This window comes from Scylla paramamosain, chromosome 24, assembly GCF_035594125.1.
Source record: "Scylla paramamosain isolate STU-SP2022 chromosome 24, ASM3559412v1, whole genome shotgun sequence".
Lineage (NCBI taxonomy): Eukaryota > Metazoa > Arthropoda > Malacostraca > Decapoda > Portunidae > Scylla > Scylla paramamosain.
The window spans coordinates 14793925-14817676 of NC_087174.1; the positions used below are offsets into that span (position 1 = coordinate 14793925).

The window sequence follows — 23752 nt, forward strand, 5'->3', positions numbered from 1 at the left end:
AAACCAAAACTGTTTTCCCCACAGGAATCAATGTAAAATGGATTAATCCGTTCCTGAATTATTCCTCCCTGTCTTAGCAGCTTATGACAGACATTTTCACTGGTAAGATGGCTGCTTCACAACATCTCCAGCTCAGAAATAATTTATCCAGAAAGGATGTATTGAATGAACTTAGTGACACAAAACTCATCAGATATTGTTTAGACCATGCAGGTATTCTCTTTGGAACTGATCTAGTGAGGGAAGCTTTACAGAGGGACACAGAGAAGAGCAACCCACTCACCACCAAAATGAATTTGATCATGACACCTAGACTTCTTGCTGCTGGGAAAAAGCTACTGGAAAAATGTAGTTGTGCAGTAGTGATAGTGTTGTGGGGTTATCAAGAGAGCCACAGGTGGGTCAGGAGTTGGGATTACTTCTAAGCTAACCAAGTTACTGTCTGTTTGCATAGAGGATCTTCAGTAGGATCACATTTACCTTATTTAAATATTAAATTATTGTCTTTTACACTGTGTCTCTTCTCCAAATATATAAAAATGAAGGAAATATTTATAGAAGCTATAAATTAGTATTAAACAGCAGCTTTTATTTTGTTTTTTAATATTTGAAATCAAGTAACTTTGTTCAAGAACTGAATTATGGTACAGCAAGCAGAGCAATTATGAATTCAAAATTTTGTTTGAAAACTGATTTTTTTTTAAAAAGGAGGTATTTGGTAACTGAGATTCCACTAGTAAAAAAAAAATTATAGTCAGGAATTAGGTGAGAGGTATACTTAAGGCAATTTTAGACAGGGTGGAATCAATTTTAGACAGGGTGGAATCATAACCATTGTTGCATCTCTTGCTATCTTCTACTTCTATTTTCATGCTAACTGCTCTTCTGATGTTGCTAACTGCATGCCTCCCCAACTCCTGTAGCCTCATTGCATAAGATTTTCTTCTTTTTCTCATCCCTATTCTGTCCACCTCTCTAATGCAAGAGTTAACCAGTATTCTCATTCATTCATTTTTTTCTCTGGTAAACCCTGGAACTCCCTTCCTGCTTCTGTATTTCCTCCTTCCTATAACTTGAACTCTTTCAACTCTTACAATTTCAAGACACTTATCCTTCAATTTTTTATGATTCTCTTGATGTCTCTTTTGGGACTGGCACCTAAGTGGGATTTTCTTCTTTTTCTGGTTTTGTTTCCCATGGCCAGTGACCCTCTTGTGTAAAAAAAAAAAAAGAGAAATTTAGTTTGAGTGTGACTCTGCCAAGTGCTGGAAAATTTGTAAGATAAAAGAGTGTGGGGATGAGAGCAAGTTAAGTTGTTTTGCACATAGATGCAACCAACATCCAGCTTTGGATTAAAAATGAAAATGTAAAAAGTAGGAGGGAACAGAGAAAGGCCTACTGTAAGTTGCCTCAAACACCTGTGTTTCAGTGAGGAAAAGGTTATGAGGCTTAGTAGAGGAGAAGTGGTGTTCTACAGATTGAATATTAGATCTAAGGCCATGAATATTGCAGAAGTTAATAAAGAAAAAGTTGAGGGGGCTGTCAAGGCACTTAGGCTGGATACCAGAAAAATAATCTGACTTGGAAACATTTGTGATCCCCTCCACAGATGGGGACTCTGAGGCTGGTGTAGAAGTCACCTTAAAAATTAAGTTTTGAATGAAGGGTGTCCTTGTGTTAAGTATATGTAGAGTTGTGTCTAGGAAGAGAGTTGTCTTTAGCAGGCAGGCTATGACTGACCCTTTTTGTTGTGAGACACAAAGAGAAACATTCAGTGAGGTCACATCTAGGTTATTGATAAGTTTACAGCACCTCATGATCCAGTGCTTGAAACCTCACTGGGAGTAATTATTGTTTTGGGAGGAGTCTACTAACTGCTCCTTATATAGACACACACACACACACACACACACACACACACATACACACATACACACACACACACACACACACACACACACACACATGAAGAATGAGAGAGAGAGAGAGAAAGAGAGAGAGAGAGAGAGAGAGAGAGAGAGAGAGAGAGAGAGAGAGAGAGAGAGAGAGAGAGAGAGAGAGAGAGAGAGAGAGAGGACCATATTCTGAAACCCTTTTATGTTGGACCTCTGCCATATTTAAAAGCTTCTATTTGAACTTGCATAGGCTTTTAAGGGTGGTACATTAACAAGATTTCTACATTATAAACAGGAGAAATATTTTTGAAAACTTTGGCTAATCATCTATGTGGCCTTTGCAAATAGTTGTATTGAGAGAGCTTAGCATTTCAGAATATGGGCCAGAGAGAGACTTGCTAGATTAGGAAAGGATTAGGAAAATGATTAACCTAGGAGAGTAATGAAAAGGATAACTAGGCCCAAGTTCTGCTGTAAAGGTCCACTGGTCAACAGTTAGCAAATCACTTATGTTCTGAGGGGTGGGGGAGTGAGAGGGGCTCCTCTGCCACTTTTCCATGAGTTCTCTGTCTTTCTTAGGTTGGCTCAACACCACTGCTACCACTGCCATGCAGGTGATGCGGTACAACTTGAGTGTAGCATATGCCCTGCGTGGTGAGTGGGAGAAAGCAAATAACCTGCTGAAAGAGGTGAGTAAATGCCAACATTGTTAAGTTGGAAAATAATCTTGCAGAAATTTTCACTCATAACTTTGTATTTTTTTTAGTCTTTGGTATATATGAATCTTGAAGTATATTGTATATCTTTCATACTTGAGTGATAAAGAAAATGCACAGGGACCTAGTTCAGCAAATGTAATATTTTAAATATAAAGAATTTGAAATGTAAAAATCATAAATACTAGCATGTGAAATATAATATTAATTTGCTTTTATCATTATTATTATTATTATTATTATTATTGTTATTATTATTATTATCATTATTATTATTATTATTATTATTATTATTATTTTGAAGGGATAGACTGAGAAATAAGAACTGGTATTTTGAGAGAGTTGAATGGATGAGCAGATCAGTATGGGTTAAAATGGTTTGGGTATGTGGAGAGATGGAGGATAGTAGTACATTAGTAAAAAGAATAATGGGGTCAGATGTGCAAGATGAAAGGTTAAGAGGAAGTCTATGCTTGGAGTAGATGAACTATGTGAAGAGAGCAATGAATGAGAGAGAAATGACTACAGCAAGCAAGAGTGATTGTGTGATAGAGGTGAATGGAGAGCAGCAGTGGTGAGTGCATAAAAATGACATGGTCTTGTCAACCCCTGGGAGTGGGTGTAGGCACACTTGGTGGGGCCTATTGGCATTTGGACCTTGTTAGAGTGAAGGGCACTCTGCAGGAAGAATCCTGCATCTGCTGTGGTCTCAGGATTGGAGTAGGTGCAGGATAGGGAACAGTCATTGTGAGGCAGCCAGGGGGTAAACCAGTGTCTGTTGTCAAGCCTTGCTATGATTATGTGTGTTGTTATGATTAGCTGTGTTGTGCCTGGGTTCCTGGGATGTGGTACGGTGGGCCATGAGACAGTCACTTTCCACCAGGGTCTGACAGGACTAGGAGCATGCATGAATGATGCATGTGTAAGTTTGTGGTGCTTTGTCTGGGCTACCTTGCGTGTGATTGCCAGCCAGGTATATAGATATAGATAGAGAGATTGATTTTTATTATTATTGTAAAGGGTGCAAAAGGCATTTGAATATGGTGATCCCACTGGCCACTACAATGTGGTTTAGACTATCCAGCTTGTATTGCAGATTATTTTTTCAAATTTACTTTTCTTCTGTCCCTTCATTCTTATTTCTTGTATTATTTCAGGTTTGGACTGAAAGCAATGGAAATATGCCAGCACAGGTCATCATGCTGGCCATGTATATCAATCTACAGATGGGTGAGTACTCTATTTATCAGTACTTAAGCATTAGAGACCTGTTGATGATGATGATGTTCATTATCATCATGAATGATTATTGAATGATAATTTAATTCTAATTTTAAGAGAATTTTAAGAAAGTTCTTTTGTAAGAGAAATGTAACTGAAAATTGTATGAAAAATATTTATCATATACAGGTTGACCATTGATACTTCAGCATCCTTTGGTTCTAAAGTTATCCTGAATTAACCATTTTCCTGGATAAACTAAGGTTTACTCCTTGACACCTCTAATATACCTCTCAATGTGTCTAAAAGTACTTAGATAATGCCTGGTGTGGTGAAGAACGCTTCCAAAATAAAAAAAAGCCTGGTGTGGCGAAGAATGTTTCCAAATAAAATCAAACTGCTATTGTACTAAATGTAAAATTAAACACAAATATTAATGAAATAGGAAACAAGAATCAAGCCTTGCAAACTCATTGATATTCTGTTGCTCCTTCCTCATTTGTCAGTCATTTTTGTCCACAAACCTTATGTACAGAAGTGCTGTGTTTGTTCTGGAATCTCTGCAACCACCATTCAGTATACTCAGTGATGTTTCAAACCAAATCCTATGAAACATCTTAACTTGTTTCACCATTATTGTGCCAGATAGGTTCACACCATTTTTCCTTCACTGCCAAAACCATTGCATCATTACTTGATCATGATCTTACCAACACTACAAGAGAGAAGAGAAAGGAGACCTGAGTTCTGGGGAGAAGATTAGTAGAATTCTGAATAAGTATTTTTTAATTGTCTTCACCCAGGAAAACGTGCAGGATATGCCGAATAGTGAACAGATGTTTAGAGCAGATGAGAATGAGAAGCTGACAGATATTACCATAACTAAGGAGATAGTGAAACAGGAGATAGATAGTCTAAAATAGTTCAAGACACCAAGACCAGATGAAATATATTCCAGATTACTTAAGGAATGCAAGGAGGTTATTAGTGAGCCATTAGTTTCTGTCTTTAGGAAATCATTTGAGTCAGGTGAGGTACCAGTAATGTGGAGACAGGCTAATGTAGTACCCATCTTTAAGAAAGGAGATAAAACTTTAACATATAATTATAGACCTGTCAGCTTAACTTCTGTTGTAGGTAAAATAATGTAGTCAGTAATAGCAAAGAACATTAGGAAGCATTTAGACAAACATAACTTGATAAATCAGCCACAGCATGGCTTCACAAAGGGGAAGTCTTGCTTGACGAACTTGTTAAATTTTTACAGTAATGTGCACGAGGCAGCAGATAATAGTGATAGTTATAACATCTTATATCTGGACTTTAGTAAAGCATTTGATAAGGTGCCCCATCACAGGCTCCTGAGAAAGGTTAGGACATACAGGATGAATGGGAAAGTGTTAGGCTGGATAAGGTCATGGCTAAGTGACAGGCGATAGAGAGAGTTGGAATAAACAGCTGTAAATCTGAGTGGGATCATGTAATTAGTGGGGTGCCACATGGATCAGTATTAGGGCCATTGTTGTTTTTAATATATATCAATGACTTGGATAGCGAAATTATTAGTGATGTTAATAAATTTGCGGATGACACAAGAATAGATTAATTAGGACAGAATTGGATGCTATCACCTTGCAGGCAGATTTACTGTATTTGATGGCTCATAAAGACGCATGGGCTCATAAGATGCACCCAGTTTTGGCAAACATTGAAATGAAAAAAAAAAAAGATAAATGAGCAGATTTAAGCTCTGAACATGAAGTGAAGGATTTCACCTGACATTCAAAGACTCTCACATGCACTTAGATCATTATTAGATCCCAGTATTTTGCATTTAAAAACGTAAATATTTGCTAGTAGCCTGTTTACCAATCCTGTTGTGAGATGTAAACATGTACCTGGTATATGGCATTGGCAGTGACTGTGAGAGACTACAGGGGTAATAAAGTTTGTTCATAAGAATGATAAAAGATAGGTGCAATTTTAATTGTATGAAAGTGTGTCTTACCTCAAGGACTAATGGCATCACACTGTAAAGAACACAGTGAAGCTTACCTGTGTTACTGGGTTCGGTGCTTAACCAATCATGTGTTTGTTTTGGTACATGCAATGCGTGGTGCATGGTCACTTAGGCAAATTCTTCCTGACTGGTGTCATTCTGTGTGAATTATCAGTAAGTATGACCTATTGTATATAGTTACCTTGAAAGAAAGAGTTGTTTTGTGGTGTAGTACCAATTATCACTTTGTTTACATGTGCAAAGATGTCTGGGGTTTGATTTTAGAGCCTCTGTTGCCATAGACTTACCACCAACCACTACCTCAATGCTGAACCTTGGCATCATAGGACGCAGGCTCATTTCCTGAGACTTTTTTTTTTTGGAGAAAAGGTGCGTCTTATGAGCCATCAAATATGGTAGATGGGATGAACGAATGGACAAACATGGCAAATGCAGTTTAATAATAGGAGAGCAGATTTTGAAGAATTAAAAAAGTACCTCCAAGGAGTGGACTGGCAAGGGATGCAGGGTGAGGTCAGGTCAGGGACGGAGTTCAGAGAGATAAGGCAGGATGAGAGAGGTGAGGTGAGGCTTGAGGGTGTTGGACAAGAGGAGGGAAGATGTGTCCGGAAGGGGAGGAGGAAAGAGGAAGGGGGAGATAGGTGTATGTTGGAATGTCAGGTCATGCTGAAATGAGAGAGGTGAGGTCGAGGTGAGTAGATGAGGGAGTGGAGAGGATGGTAGGGGCCGAGATGAGGGGATTAGGTGAGGTAAATGTAGATGAATTGTATAAATATTTCGTAGATAAAGTTCACACAGGTCTGTTAGCAAATATCCGGTATAGGACAATAAGATCACAAAAAAAATGACCCTAAGTGGATGACTGCTAGGTTAAAGCATTATATAGGGTGTAAGAGAAGTATATATAAGAGATTAAGGGCAGGTGAAGAAGTTTTAAGGTCACAATATAATGAATTAGAACAGTCAGGAAGTTAACAAGGAAAGCTAAGGACAATTATGAATTAAAGGTAGCCAGCCAGGTGAAGACGGACCCCAAGGGATTTTATCAGGTATACAGGACGAAGAATAAGGATACTATAGGTCCATTAAAGACAGCAGATGGAGAGCTGGTTAGTTCTGGGGAGGAGATTAGTAAACTTCTGAATTACTATTTTTTAACTGTCTTCACCCAGGAAAACATGCAGGATATGCCAGATAGTGAACAGGTGTTTAGAGCAGATGAGAATGAGAAGCTGACAGATATTTCCATAACTAGGGAGATAGTGGAACAGGAGATAGATAGGCTGAAAAAAGTTCAAGACATCAGGACCTGATGAAATATATCCCAGAGTACTTAAGGAATGCAAAGAGATTATTAGTGAGTCGTTAGTTTCTGTCTTTAGGAAATCACTGGCGTCGGGTGAGGTACCAGTAATGTGGAGGCAGGCTAATGTAGTACCCATCTTTAAGAGAGGAGATAAAACTTTAGCGTCTAATTATAGACCTGTCAGCTTAACTTCAGTTGTAGGTGAAATGTTAGAGTCAATAATAGCGAGGAACATTAGGGAACATTTAGACAAACATAACTTGATAAATCAGTCACAGCATGGCTTCACGAAGGGGAAGTTTTGCCTGACAAACTTGTTAAGTTTAAATTTACAGTAAGGTGTACGAGGCAGTAGATAATGGTGATAGTTATGATATCTTATATCTGGACTTTAGTAAAGCATTTGACAAGGTACCCCATCAAAGGCTCCTGAGAAAGTTTAGGGCACACGGGATAGATGGGAAGGTGTTAGGCTGGATAGGGTCATGGCTTAGTGACAGGCGACAGAGAGTGGTAATAAACGGCTTGAAATCCGAGTGGGGTCATGTAATTAGTGGGGTGCCACAGGGATCAGTATTAGGGCCATTGTTATTTCTAATATATATCAATGACTTGGATAGTGGAATTAGTAGTGATGTTAGTAAATTTGTGGATGACACAAAGATAGGTAGATTAATTAGGTCAGAATCGGATGCCATCGCCTTGCAGGCAGATTTAGATAGAATGAATGAATGGGCGGATAGATGGCAAATGTAATTTAATATCAATAAATGCAAAGTGCTTAGCGTAGGTAGAGGAAACCCACACAATAGGTACACATTAAACAACCAAACTCTGGTAGGTACAGGGAACAAGAAAGATTTAAGAGTTATAGTTAGCTCTGAACTCTGTCTAGGGAAACAATGCATAGAAGCCAGAAACAGGGCAAATAGGGTACTAGGATTCATTTCTAGGAGTGTTAAAAGTAGAAGGCTGGAAGTAATATTAAAGTTATACTTGGTGCTGGTCAGACCTCATCTAGACTACGCTGTGCAGTTCTGGTCCCCACATTACAGGAAAGATATAGGTCTATTAGAATCAGTACACGGTTCATGGGCCTACTCCACATGAACAAGGAACTGTGTAACTTTGAAGAAGTGTCGCGGCTTATCCTAACCTGCAGGCTTGCCCGGGGACTAGTAGGAGATTCCCTGTAACCAGTTGGGGGCAATAAGCAGCAGGAAAGGACTAATTAACAGTTCCGAAGAGCCAGGATAGGCCTAGCAAGCCACTGGTGTTACAGTTTTTGCTCAAGAAATGCAGAACGTGCCTCGGAATCGGACTGACCAAAGGGTAACGAACCGGAATGGAACTGGACATGAAAATAGGAAACAAAAGACAATAAAGATTGCAACGATAAACTTGGCAACATTCAAGCATAAAGAAGAGGAAATAATAGAGATGATGAAGGAAAGAAAGCTGGAAATTGTTGGATTATGTGAAACTAGAATCAAAGGGAAAGGAGAAAAAACATTACAGGAAAATTATAAGATCATATATGAGTATAGTGGTAATGAGGATGGAAGACATGGGGTTGCTATAATGATGTCACCACTGATGGCAGAAAGGATGGACAGTATGGACTGCAGAAATGAGAGAGTGATGGGTATAACGTTAACTATAGAACAGACAAAAATTAGCATTATCCAAACATATGCTCCACAACAGGGCAGAAGTCTGAGGGAGAAAGAGCAGTTTTATGAAACTCTACAGGAAATGACAGAAACAATAAGACATCACGAGAATGTCATTGTCATGGGAGACATGAATGGACATGTCGGACAGAATAGAGATGGAATAGAGCACGTCATCGAAGAGTTTAGCATTGGCGAAAGGAACCAGGAGGGAGAAAGAATAATAGATTATTGTGTGATGAATAACATGTCCATTATGAATACTTATTATAAACATCAGGAGAGCCATAAATGGACACGGTATCGGTGGAATGCAGCACAACAAGGATATACTGAGAGGTCAATGATTGACCTGTTTCTCACCAACAAGAAAAACACATTTAAAGATGTTAGGACCATACCATCTGTGTCCTTAGACTCTGACCACAGGTTGGTGGTGGCTAAATTGAAAATTGTAAAACCAAAGGAAAAAGTCAAGAAAAAGCAAAAGAGATTCAAACTGGAAAATCTCAAGGACGAAGAGAAGAAGCAAGCACTGTGGCAACTGGTAACATTACGAAAACCAACCAAACTGGAATTGGAAGAAATGAACATAGAAGAACAATGGAATAAATTCAAGAACACTGTGTATGGGGCAGCTGAGGAGACAGTTGGTATTAAAATCAAATATGGAACCAAAAAGAAAAGTACTGCATGGTGGACTTATGATGTTAAGGAAGCTGTCAAAGTAAAAAAACAAGATCTTTCAGAAAATGGATGAAAACAAGAAACATTGAAGATAGAGAAGATTACGTAGATAAACGAAACAGTGCAGAAGCAACCAAAAGAGCAGCCAAGGAGGACATGTGGATCAAGATTGGTCAAGATCTAGAGAGTGACGTAGAAGGAACAAGAAAATTATTGTATAGCATGGCTAAGAACTATAGGAAAGGAAATAATGAATCAACATATGCAATAATGAACAAAACAGGAGAACTACTAACAAAACCACAGGAGATTGAAGAAAGATGGAGAGAATACTTCCAAGAACTTCTAAATGTGGAGGATGTGGAAGTGGATGAAGAGCAGAATCTAGATATACAGGAGGAACAAGGAGAGAACCCAAATGAGATCAGTATAGAGGAAGTGAAGGAGGCACTAAAGAAGATGAGAAGCGGCAAAGCCCCAGGGGACGACGAGCTCCCTATAGAGCTATTTAAAGCTGCTGGGGAAGAATGTGTAGAGTGGATGAGGTACATTTTCAGTAATGCGTGGAAAGAGGAGAAAGTGCCCCATGACTGGCACAAAGCAATAGTATGTCCAATATATAAGAAAGGCAGTAAAACAGATTGTGCAAATTATAGAGGTATATCCCTGTTATCTCATGTTGGAAAATTGTATGAAAGAATAGTTGAGAAAAGATTAAGAACCTGTGTCGAGGAGAAACTAGGAATATGGCAGTATGGTTTCAGGCCCAATAGGAGCACGACAGATCTAGTGTTCACTTTAAAGATGATAATGGAGAAGAGTTGGGAGTGGAGCATTGATAAATATGTGGCTTTTATAGATCTGGAAAAAGCCTTTGATAGAATTAGAAGAGATTGCTTGTGGAGAGTCTTACAACATCAAGACTACGGCATAAACTCTAAACTGATACGAGTAATTAAGAGTATATATAAGAACACGGAGAGCAGAGTCAAGAAGAGAGAGCTGGAGAGTGAATGGTTTAGCATTAAGACAGGAGTGAGACAAGGGGGAGTGCTCTCTTCTTTGCTATTCATTATATACATGGACAGATGCCTGAAGGAAGTGTGTGTAAGGGAGGATAAAGATATCACGCTGGCCTATGCAGACGATGTCGCTGTCGTGACAGGAAGCCAACAAGATCTTCAAGAGGCCATGACAAGATGGAATGATGTCTTAAATAGGGAAGGAATGAGAATGAACAAACAAAAAACAGAAATAATGAAAGTTGGCAGAATAAAGGAGGAATGTAATATTTACATAGAAAACGTTAAACTGAAGCAGACCGACAAATTTTGTTATCTGGGAGTACTTTTCGACGAGGAAAACAGACAGAATATAGAAATTTTAAATAGAATACAGAAGTACAATGCAAATGTCAGTGCATTGTATCCCATACTTAAAGATAAGAATATTCCAACAAAAGCTAAAACCATAATATTTACAACAATACTAAGACCAGTACTTCTATATGGGTCAGAAACTTGGACACTGACAACAAGAACATCTTCACAAATACAAGCAGCAGAAATGAGAGTTCTGAGAATGATCCGAGGTGTGACCAGACTTGATAGAATTAGAAATGAAGAAACCAGAGAGAGATTAGGGATAACATCTGTACTGAAGATAGTTGAAAAGAACAAATTGAGATGGTATGGACATGTCCAAAGAATGGAAGATACAAGATACGCAAGGAAGTTTCTGGAATGGGTTCCTTTAGGCAAAGGAGGCCGGTGGGACGACCTAGGAAGCGATGGATGCAGGGAGTTGAAGAAGCTACTGAACAAAGAGGAAGAAATCTACAAGAAATAACCAGAGATGAGGATTTCATGGATAGAGACCTTTGGAGAAGATTCGTAGAGGCCGGACACTGACAGGCATTGCCTACCTTGCGTCTGGTGAGAAAGGTGAGAAAGAATCAGTACAGAGGAGAATAACTAAAAGGATGCAGGGGATGAGGAGTATTCCTTACGAGGTGAGGTTGAAGCTGTTAAATTTACATTCATTAGAGAGATGTAGGTTAAGAGGGGACCTGATAAAAGTCTTTAAGTGGTATAAGGGTTATAACAAGGTGGATGTAAGCAAAATTCTTAGGATCAGCAACCACGGTAGAACAAGAAATAATGGGTTCAAGCTTGAAAAATTTAGGTTTTACGAAGGAGATAGGAAAAAATTGGTTCTCAAATAGAGTGGTAGATGAGTGGAACAGACTCAGTAATCATGTTGTTAGTGCTAGGACACTAGAGAGCTTTAAGAGTAGATTAGACAAGTTTATGGATGGGGATAATAGATGGAAATAGGTAGGTATATTTCATACAGGGACTGCCACGTGTAAGCCTGGTCGCTTCTTGCAACTTCCCTTATTTCTTATGTTCTTATATCAACAAATGCAAAGTACTTAGCGCAGGTAGAGGAAACGCACACAGTAAGTACACATTAAACAGTGAAACTCTGGTAGGTTCAGGGTACAAAAAAGATTTAGGAGTTATAGTTAGCTCTGAACTCTGTCTAAGAAAGCAACGCATAGATGCCAGAGGAGCAGGAGGAGGCAGTAAACACCTGCTGAAACGATAATTACTCCCAGTGAGGTCTAAAGCACTGTTCAGGGGGTGCTGTGAACTTATCATTAAACCCAGCTGTGACTTCACTGAACGTTTCCCTTTGTGTCTCACAACACAAGGGGGCAGTCACAGCCTGCCCTCTAAAGACAACTCTCTTCCTCCACACAAAACTACAAGCACCTAATAACACACACACCCTTCACTCAAAAATTTTAAAATCATCATGGTGACTCCTACACCAGCCTCGGAGTCCCCATCTGGGGAGGGGACCATAAATGTCCCCAGGTCGGACTGCCTTTCTGTCAACAACCCTAAGTGTCTTGACACCCCCCCCTCAACTTTTTCTTCATTAACTTCTGCAACATTCGCAGTCTAAGATCTAATTTTCAGTCTGTAGAACACCACCTGTCCTCTTCTAAACCTCATCTTCTTTTCCTCACTGAAACTCAGGTGTCTGAGGCAACTAACAGTAGCCCCTTTTCTGTTCCCTCCTACTTTCTCTATCCTCATTTTCGATCCAAAGCTGGATGCTGCGTTTATGTGCGCAATGACTTAACCTGCTCTCGTGCCCACGCTCTTGAATCTTCCGAGTTTTCCACCATCTGGCTACGACTACAGAGTCACTCTCATACTAAATTTATCTGTGCTGTATACCTCTCACCTAACTCCTCTGACTATAAGAAATTCTTTGACTACTTAACTTCCAAAGTGGAACACATTCTGACTCTCTTCCCTTTTGCAGAGATCTCCATTCTTGGAGACTTCAATGTTCACCACCAGCTTTGGCTTTCCTCTCCCTTCACTGACCATCGTGGTGAACTAGCCTACAACTTTGCTATCCTCCATGACCTAGAGCAATTGGTGCAACACCCTACTCGTATTCCTGACCGTCTTGGAGATACGCCCAACATTCTTGACCTTTTCCTGACCTCTAATCCTTCTGCTTATGCTGTCACCCTTTCTTTTCCATTGGGCTCCTCTGATCACAATCTCATATCTTTATCGTGTCCTATCGCTCCAGTCCCTCCTCAGGATCCCCCTAAGCGAAGGTGCCTCTGGCGTTTTGCCTCTGCTAGTTGGGGGGGAACTGAGGAGGTATTTTGCTGATTTTCCTTGGAATGACTACTGCTTCCATGTCAGAGACCCGTCTTTGTGTGCTGAGCGCATAACAGAGATGATAGTGTCTGGCATGGAGGTGTACATTCCTCACTCTTTTTCTCATCCTAAACCTTCTAAACCTTGGTTTAACACAGCGTGTTCTCATGCTATACATGATAGAGAGGTGGCCCACAAAAGGTACTTAAGCCTTCCATCACCAGAATCTCATGCACTTTATATTTCTGCCTGGAACCATGCCAAGTCTGTTCTCCAACTAGCCAAAAACTTCTTCATTAACAGAAAATGTCAAAACCTTTCAAGATCTAACTCCCCTCATGACTTCTGGCATCTAGCCAAAAATATCTCCAATAACTTTGCTTCTTCTTTCCCTCTTCTATTTTAACCAGATGGCACCACTGCTATCACATCCATTTCTAAAGCTGAACTCTTCGCTCAAACCTTTGCTAAAAACTCTACCTTGGACGATTCTGGGATTGTTCCTCCCTCTCCTCCACCCTCTGACTACTTCATGCCACGTATTAAAATTCTTGGCAGTGATGTTTTTCCATACCCTCGCTGGCCTAAACCCTTGGAAGGCTTATGGACCTGATGGGGTCCCTCCTATTGTTCTCCGAAACTGTGCCTCCGTGCTTGCACCTTGCCTAGTCAAACTCTTTCAGCTCTGTCTGTCAACATCTACCTTTCCTTCTTGCTGGAAGTTTGCCTACATTCAACCTGTTCCTAAAAAGGGTGACCGTTCTAATCCCTCAAACTACCATCCTATTGGTTTAATTTCCTGCCTATCTAAAGTTTTTTAATCTATCCTCAACAGGAAGATTCTTAAACATCTATCACTTCACAACCTTCTACCTGATTGCCAGTATGGGTTCCGTCAAGGCCGGTCTACTGGTGATCATCTGGCTTTCCTTACTGAGTCTTGGTCATCCTCTTTTAGAGATTTTGGTGAAACTTTTACTGTTGCCTTAGACATATCAAAAGCTTTTGATAGAGTCTGGCACAAAGCTTTGATTTCCAAACTACCCTCCTACAGTTACTATCCTTCTCTCTGCAACTTCATCTCAAGTTTCCTTTCTGACCATTCTTTTGCTGCTGTGGTAGACGGTCACTGTTCTTCTAAATTTATTAACAGTGGTGTTCCTCAGGATTCTGTCCTGTCACCCACTCTCTTCTTATTATTCATTAATGATCTTCTAAACCAAACTTCTTGTCCTATCTACTCCTACGCTGATGATACCACCCTGCACTCTTCCACGTCTTTTCATAGACGTCCAACCTTTCAGGAGGTAAACACATCACGCAGGGAAGCCACAGAATGCTTGACTTCTGATCTTTCTAAAATTTCTGATTGGGGCAGAGCAAACTTGGTATTGTTCAATGCCTCAAAAACTCAGTTCCTCCATCTGTCAACTCGACACAACCTTCCAGACAACTATCCCCTCTTCTTCAGTGACACTCAACTGTCCCCCTCTTCTACACTGAACATCCTCGGTCTGTCCTTTACTTATAATCTGAACTGGAAACTTCACATCTCATCTCTAGCTAAAACAGCTTCTGTGAAGTTAGGCGTTCTGAGACGTCTCCGCCACTTTTTCTCACCCCCCCAGCTGCTAACTCTGTACAAGGGCCTTATCGGTCCATGTATGGAGTATGCTTCACATGTTTGGGGGGGTTCCTCTCATACTGCTCTTCTAGACAGGGTGGAATCAAAAGCTTTTCATCTCATCAACTCCTCTTCTCTAACTGACTGTCTTCAGCCTCTCTCTCACCCCCGCAATGTTGCATATCTAGCTGTCTTCTACCGCTATTTTCATGGTAACTGCTCTTCTGATCTTGCTAACTGCATGCCTCCCCTTCTTCCATGGCCTCGCTGCACAAGACTTTCTTCTTTCTCTCACCCCTATTCTGTCCACCTCCCTAACGCAAGAGTTAACCAATATTCTCAATCATTCATCCCTTTCTCTGGTAAACTCTGGAATTCCCTGCCTGCTTCTGTATTTCCACCTTCCAATGACTTGAATTTCTTCAAGAGGGAGGTTTCAAGACACTTATTCATCAGTTTTTGACCACTGCTTTGACCCTTTTATGGGACTGGCATTTAACTGGGCATATTTTTTTATTGGATTTTTGTTGCCCTTGGCCAGTGTCCTTCCTACATAAAAAAAAAAAAAAAAAAAACAGGGCAAATAGGGTATTAGGATTCATTTTTAGGAGTGTTAAAAGTAGAAGGCCCAAAGTAATATTAAAGTTATATTTGGCACTGGTCAGACCTCATCTAGACTACACTGTGCAGTTCTGGTCCTGACATTACAGGAAGGATATAGTTCTATTAGAATCATTACAAAGGAGGATGACTAAAAGGATACAGGGGATGAGGAGTATTCCTTACAAGGCAAGATTGAAGCTGTTAAATTTACATTCTTTAGAGAGACATAGGTTAAGAGGGGACCTGATAGAAGTCTTTAAGTGGTATAAGGGTTATAACAAGGGGGACGTAAGCAAAATTCTTAGGATCAGCAACCAGGAAAGAACAATAAATAATGGGTTTAAGCTTGAAAAATTTTGGTTTAAGAAAGAGACAGGAAGAAATTGTTTCTCAAACAGAGTTGTAGATGAATGGAATGGACTCACTAATCATGTTGTTAGTGCTCAGACATTAGGGAGCTTTAAGAGAAGATTAGATGAATTTATGGATGGGGATGATGGTGGAAATAAGTAGGTATATTTCATACAGGGACTGCCATGTGTAAGCCTGGTGGCTTCTTGTGGCTTCCCTTATTTCTTATGTTCTTATGTACAAATTAGTAAACAATATAGAAATAATAGACAGAAATGACTTGGTACCACAGATGGAGGAGGGAGAGAGATGGATGAGGGGGCATAGGAAGAAAATAAAGAAGAGTGGATGTTCGAGTGACATCAAGAAATACAGCTTCCCTTGTCGAACTATTGAAATCTGGAATGGAAGAGGTGGTTGTGGCAAACAGTGTATACATGTTTAAAGAGAAACTGGATAAATATGGTTATGGAGACAGGACAAAATGAGCTTTGGCTTGTGCCCTGTACAATACATCTAGGTCTAGGTAAACATTTTTTTTTTTTTTTATGTAGGAAGGATACTGGCCAAGGGCAACAAAAATCTAATAAAAAAAATGCCCACTGAAATGCCAGTCCCATAAAAGGGTCAAAGCAGTGGTCAAAAATTGGTGGATAAGTGTCTTGAAACCTCCCTCTTGAAGGAATTCAAGTCGTAGGAAGGTGGAAATACAGAAGCAGGCAGGGAGTTCCAGAGTTTACCAGAGAAAGGGATGAATGACTGAGAATACTGGTTAACTCTTGCGTTAGAAAGGTGGACAGAATAGGGGTGAGAGAAAGAAGAAAGTCTTGTGCAGCGAGGCCGCGGAAGGAGGGGAGGCATGCAGTTAGCAAGATCAGAAGAGCAGTTAGCAAGAAAATAGCGGTAGAAGACAGCTAGATATGCAACATTGCGGCGGTGAGAGAGAGGCTGAAGACAGTCAGTTAGAGGAGAGGAGTTGATGAGACGAAAAGCTTTTGATTCCACCCTGTCTAGAAGAGCAGTATGAGTGGAACCTCCCCAGACATGTGAAGCATACTCCATCCATGGACGGATAAGGCCCTTGTACAGAGTTAGCAGCTGGGGGGGTGAGAAAAACTGGCGGAGACGTCTCAGAACACCTAACTTCATAGAAGCTGTTTTAGCTAGAGATGAGATGTGAAGTTTCCAGTTCAGATTATAAGTAAAGGACAGACCGAGGATGTTCAGTGTAGAAGAGGGGGACAGTTGAGTGTCATTGGAGAAGAGGGGATAGTTGTCTGGAAGGTTGTGTCGAGTTGATAGATGGAGGAATTGAGTTTTTGAGGCATTGAACAATACCAAGTTTGCTCTGCCCCAATCAGAAATTTTAGAAAGATCAAAAGTCAGGCGTTCTGTGGCTTCCCTGCGTGATATGTTTACCTCCTGAAGGGTTGGACGTCTATGAAAAGAAGTGGAAGAGTGCAGGGTGGTATCATCAGCGTAGGAGTGGATAGGACAAAGAAGTTTGGTTTAGAAGATCATTAATGAATAATAAGAAGAGAGTGGGTGACAAAACAGAACCCTGAGGAACACCACTGTTAATAGATTTAGGAGTAGAACAGTGACTGTCTACCACAGCAGCAATAGAACGGTCAGAAAGGAAACTTGAGATGAAGTTACAGAGAGAAGGATAGAAACCGTAGGAGGGTAGTTTGGAAATCAAAGCTTTGTGCCAGACTCTATCAAAGGCTTTTGATATGTCCAAGGCAACAGCAAAAGTTTCACCAAAATCTCTAAAAGAAGATGACCAAGACTCAGTAAGGAAAGCCAGAAGATCACCAGTAGAGCGGCCTTGACGGAACCCATACTGGCGATCAGATAGAAGGTTGTGAAGTGATAGATGCTTAAGAATCTTCCTGTTGAGGATAGATTCAAAAACTTTAGATAGGCAGGAAATTAAAGCAATAGGACGGTAGTTTGAGGGATTAGAGCGGTCACCCTTTTTAGGAACGGGTTGAATGTAGGCAAACTTCCAGCAAGAAGGAAAGGTAGATGTTGACAGACAGAGCTGAAAGATTTTGACTAGGCAAGGTGCAAGCACGGAGGCACAGTTTCGGAGAACAGTAGGAGGGACCCCATCAGGTCCATAAGCCTTCCAAGGGTTTAGGCCAGCGAGGGCATGGAAAACATCATTGTGAAGAATTTTGATAGGTGGCATGAAGTAGTCAGAGGGTGGAGGAGAGGGAGGAACAAGCCCAGAATCGTCTAAGGTAGAGTTTTTAGCAAAGGTTTGAGCAAAGAGTTCAGCTTTAGAAATGGATGTGATAGCAGTGGTGCCATCTGGTTGAAGTAGAGGAGGGAAAGAAGAAGAAGCAAAGTTATTGGAGATATTTTTGGCTAGATGCCAGAAATCACGAGGGGAGTTAGATCTTGAAAGGTTTTGACATTTTCTGTTAATGAAGGAGTTTTTGGCTAGTTGGAGAACAGAACACACACGTGCATGCGCGTGTGCTGCCCAGCTGGTCGGATGCATCCACAGCAGCTCCAAGGATTTAACTAGGTTTTGGTTGTACAGGGGGGCCAAGCTTGAGTCCTGGCTCCATAATAGGGAATTGTATGATGTGTGAGTGCAGGGGAAATGAATTGTAAATTGGGAAGTAGCCGAAAGGGTGAAAGGTAAACGTTGCCAGTGATATCAAGAGGGAAGATGGTGACTGGCACAGCAAATGTTTTCAAAGGATTCAAGGATGAAGATCTCAGTGTAGGTCATATAAATATATGAATGTGGGAAACTGAAGAAAATGTGAAAATAAGAGAAGAAATACGTAACTTAGCAGTGATGATAAAGATATGGAAGGAAGAGAGAGAAGTGGGTGGTGACATTGTAAAGAAGATATCTAGTGATATAATAGAGATGAAGAAGAGGGAGATGGAAAGAGAAAAAGAAAACAAGGAACTGAGAGAAGAGGTGACAAAAATAGTGGATTGTGAAGAAATCAAGAAACTCAAGGAAGAGAATGAGGAATTAAAGAAAGCTTTTACAAGAGAGAGAGAGAGAGAGAGAGAGAGAGAAAGAGAGAGAGAGAGAGAGAGAGAGAGAGAGAGAGAGAGAGAGAGAGAGAGAGAGAGAGAGAGAGAGAGATGAAAGTTGGAAAAGTAAAAGAATTAGTGACAGAAGAAGTAAAAAATTAGAAAGAAGAGAGAGAACCACAAAAGGTAGATATGGAGGAGGTAATAAGGCAGCAACAATGGGAACACAATAAGGACATGGAAAAGCAAGTGATTGAAATAATAAAGGAAAAAAAGTAATCTTGTGAGAGACATGGTACAAAGGAAGATGTGTGTGGTGGTATTTGGGATCAAGGAGAAGAACCTACCCTTGAAAATAGCTAGAGAGAAAGAAGAGGTGAAAAGGGCTAAGGAAATTATAGCAGAAGTGGTGGGGGGAAGGAGAGGAAATAGGTGAACAAATTAAAGAGGTTTATAGGATTGGAAAGTACAACAAAAATAAAACAAGACCAACGAAAATAAGATTCATGTCACAAACAGCAATGTAACATGTGTTACAAAGAACAGAAAAATTGGCAGAAGTAGAAGGAATGAGGGGTAAATGAATAAGAAGACATTGAAGAAGAGAGAAGTAAACTGAAAGAGTTGAGAATAGAGGCCCAGTCACAAAACAAGGAGAAAATACAGGAACAAGTGAGGAGATTCATTTGGAAAGTTGTGGACATGAAAATGGTGGCACAAAGATGCCATGGAAGATCACCAAGTGGAAGTTTAAAAATTATGTATACAAATATAGATGGTTTGGTGTCGAGCCTATTGGAACTCAAAGACTACCTAAAGAACAATAAACCAGATGTGGCATGTTTAACAGAAACCAAACTAAAAGAGGAAACAAAGATGAGATTTGCAAAGGAAGGTTATAGCACATGGAGGAGAGACAGAAAAGGAAAGGAAGGAGGAATGGTGATGATATTGATAAAAGGATATTGTTGTTGAGGAAGTGGAATATGGTGGTGGAATGGCAGAAGCTTTGAGTGTTGTGATTAAGATCAGAGGAAGTGAAAAAGGAAAGTTATTGTGATGTACATACCACCAAAAACTAATGCATGGGAGACCAATAGATATGAAATTATGCAACTAGAAACAAGAAACAAAGTGCTTTTAGTAGGTGACTTCAACACTAAAGGAACTAACTGGGAGGAGATGGAAGTGAAGGAAAATGTCGGGTCATGGAGTGAAGAACTTATACATATCATTATAGTGAATACAGTAAGACAGTGGATGAATGAACTTACAAGATGCAGAGGAGAAGAACCATCACAGTTGGACTTAGTGTTTATGAAAAACCCAGAAAGTAGATCAAGTATACATTGTCTGAGTCCACTGGGAAGAAGTGATCATCATGTGACAATAGAAATAGTACTGCAGGAGGAAAAAGTGTTGCACAAGAATGAACAGTTTTGAAATAGGAGACAAAACTATTTTAAGGCAAACTTTGCAGAGATTAATAAATTTTACAGAAAAATGAACTGGAAAGAGATGTTTGAAAATAAAATAGTGCAAGAAAAATAGATATTTTTTGAGCAAGTATAGAGAGGGGGGTGCAACAGTTTGTACCAAGTTATAAAGTGAAAAACTGGGAAGCATGAATGGTATAATGCCAGGTGTGTAGAAGCAAAAAACAAAAAATGACAGGGCATGGAAGAAATTGATGAGAAAACTGAACAGAAATACTAGGGAAGAATACAGAAAGGCAAGAATGAATATGGTATAATAAGAAAAGAAGAAGAAATTTTGAAAATGACATAGTAAAAAAAATGCAAGGAAGAGCCCAAACTCTTCTACAGATATGTAAATGGAAAAATGAGACAGGGATGACATAAACAAGTTAAAAAAGAGAATGAAGAATTTATGAAACTACTGAGGAGATGAGTGAACTAATGAATGAAAGTTTTCAGTCAGTGTTTACAAAGGAAAGCAGTTTTTTTGGCACTGAAAGTGGTATCACAGAATGAGGGAATACAGGAAATACAAGTAAAGAGACAAGAAACCAAGAAACTGCTGGAAGAGCTGGATATTAGAAAAGCTATGGGACCATATCAAGTAAATGGATGGATATTAAAAGAATGCAGAGAACAAATGGGATATAATCAACAGCTTGTTGAAAGAAGGAAAAGTATCAAGGGAATGGAAGAGCTAACATAGTCCCAATATACAAAGGAGGAAATAAAATGGAACCATTAAATTATATAGCAATGTCACTAGTAAGTATTGTAATCAAGCATTGTGAAATAGAAATCAAAGATAGATGGATGCAATATTTAGAAGATGAAAAGATAATTACAGAAAAGCAATTTGGATTCAGGAAAGGGAGATCCTGTGTCACAAATCTACTGAGCTTTTATACAAGAGTAATAGATGGTGTGCAAGAGTAATAGATGGTGTGGGACGGATGGGTTGATGCGGTATACCTGGATCTCAAAAAAGCATTTGATAAAGTCCCCCACAAAAGTCTTATGTGGAAGTTAGAGAATGAAGGAGAACAAAAGGGAGCAACATTAAGATGGATAGATGCTTATTTACAAGGGAGAGAAGTGACAAGTGACATGTGGGGTACTGCAAGGATCTGTGTTGGCACCTATTATATTTCAAATATATGTAAATGATATGACAGAGGATCTAAATAGTTATGTAACCTTTTCATTGATGATGCAAAAATAATGAAAATAATAAAGGATGAAAATGACTGCAAGGAGTTACAAAAGGCTATTAACAAGATACATGCATGAAACCAAAGATGGAAACTAGAATTTAATGCCAGAAAATTGCACATGTTGGAAATAGGAAAAAGTAAAAAGAGACCTTTGTGGAATTACAAAATGGGAGGAGAAATAATAATGAAAAGTAATGAAGAAAAAGATTAGGGAGTAATGATTCAGGACACACTATCACCTGAATGACACATAAACAGAATATTCAGTTCTACATAAGACTTGTTAACAAATGTTAGGATGGTGTTTAAGTATTTAAAGAAATGATGAAGAAAGTTATAACAAGCATGATACGATCTAAATTGGAATACATAGCAGTAGTTTGGGCTCCACATAGAAAAAAAGATATATAAACTGGAAAGAATATAGAGGATAGTAACAAAGATGGTACCAGAACTCAAAGACTTAAGCTATGAAAAAAACTTGAAGAGATGGGATTACCAACACTACAAGAGAGAAGAGAAAGAGGAGACCTGACAACAGTGTACAAATTAGTAAACAATATAGAAAGAATAGACAGAAATGACTTGGTACCAAAGATAGAGGAGAGAGAGAGATGGACAAGGGGGTGTGGGAAAAAATAGAGGAATGGATGTACGAGTGACATCAAGAGATACAGCTTCCTGTATCAAACTATTGAAATCTGAAATGATCTGAAGGAAGAGGTGGTTGTGGCAGATAGTGTACATGTTTAAAGAGAAACTCAATAAATATGGTTATGGAGACAAGACAAAATGAGCTTTGGCTCGTGCCATGTACAATACAACTAGGTAACTAAATGTAAATGACTGTATGATACTGCAAGATGATTTAAATAAGATAAATAGATGGAGTAAGTCTTGGCAAATGTAATTCAGTTTAAGTAAATGTAAAGTAATGGAGTTTGGTAAGAGTAAACAAAGAATAGAATATCATTATGAGATGGACGTTGTGAAGTTAAAGAAATCAAAAGAAGAAATGGATTTGGGAGTAACAGTTACTGAAAATTTGACTCCAGACAGACACATTGATAAAATTACTGGAGGGATAATGAATTTGTTAAAAAAAGTAAGAATGGCATTCTCATATTTAGATGAAGGAATGGTAAAAAAGTTGTTGATTTCCATGATAAGACCAAGATTGGAATATGCGGCAGTGGTGTAGACTCCTCATACAAGGAGGAATATTATAAAATTGGAAAGAGTATAAAGAACAGTCACTCAGATGATTCTGGAGTTGAGTAATTCAGCCTATGAAGAGAGATTAAGAATGTTAGAAATTCCTACCTTTGAAAATAGGAGAGAGAGAGAGAGAGAGAGAGAGAGAGAGAGAGAGAGAGAGAGAGAGAGAGAGAGAGAGAGAGAGAGAGAGAGAGAGGAGATTTAATAGACATCTATAGAATGATAAATGGTATGGAAAATGTGGATGAAGAATGTTTTATAAATTTAGATACATAGGGTACAAGGGGACACAGTAAGAAGTTGAAGAAAGTTAACTGTAGAAGAGACATCAAGAAGAATAGTTTTTCTCACAGAACTGCAGAAGTTTGAAGACATTATGAATGTTGAAACTGTCCATGCTTTTAAGACCAAACTGGATAGATATAGAGACAGGCTACTATGAGATTACTCTCCTCCTGTAAACCACAACTAGGTAAACTAGGTAAATACACACACACACACACACACACACACACACACACACACACACACACACACACACTTTTTGCTCCAAGTGTAAAGTGACTTTATGGGGAAATTGTAATATTAACTGAACCTGGAAGTGGATAACACCACCAGGAAGGGCTAGAGATGTGGTTTGTAGGGTATGATTGAGTGAATGTAGTCCAGTAGTGAGGAAACACTACAGCTTCAATCTTGCTTTGTAAGTATTCCTTATGAAGTGAAACTGAAGCCGTTAAATTTACATACTTAGAGAGACGTAGGTTAAGAGGGGACCAAAGAAGACTAAGTGGTATAAGGGTTATAACAAGAGGAACATAAAAAAAATTCTTAGGATCAATCTCCAGGATAGAACAAGAAATAACAGCTTCAAGCTTGAAAACTTTGGTTTAAAAAAGAGATAAAAATTTATTGGTTCTCAAATAGAGTGGTAGCTGAATGGAATGGACTCGGTAGGCAAGTTGTTAGTGTTGAATCATTAGGGAACTTTAAAGAGAAGATTAGACAGATTTATGGATGGGGATGATATGCAGAAATAGGTAGG

The 23752-nt window shown here is 39.3% G+C and overlaps 1 protein-coding gene across 2 annotated transcripts in view; it reads left to right on the forward strand.

Moving 5' to 3' along the window:
• Positions 1–23752, forward strand: part of LOC135112807 (CCR4-NOT transcription complex subunit 10-A-like) — a 103593-nt gene that overhangs the window by 70869 nt on the left and 8972 nt on the right. For both annotated transcript variants that reach the window (XM_064027631.1, XM_064027632.1), the window contains 2 exons: positions 2475–2584; positions 3769–3841. In XM_064027631.1, the coding sequence (XP_063883701.1) occupies positions 2475–2584; positions 3769–3841 (183 nt within the window). The remainder of the gene's footprint in view (positions 1–2474; positions 2585–3768; positions 3842–23752) is intronic.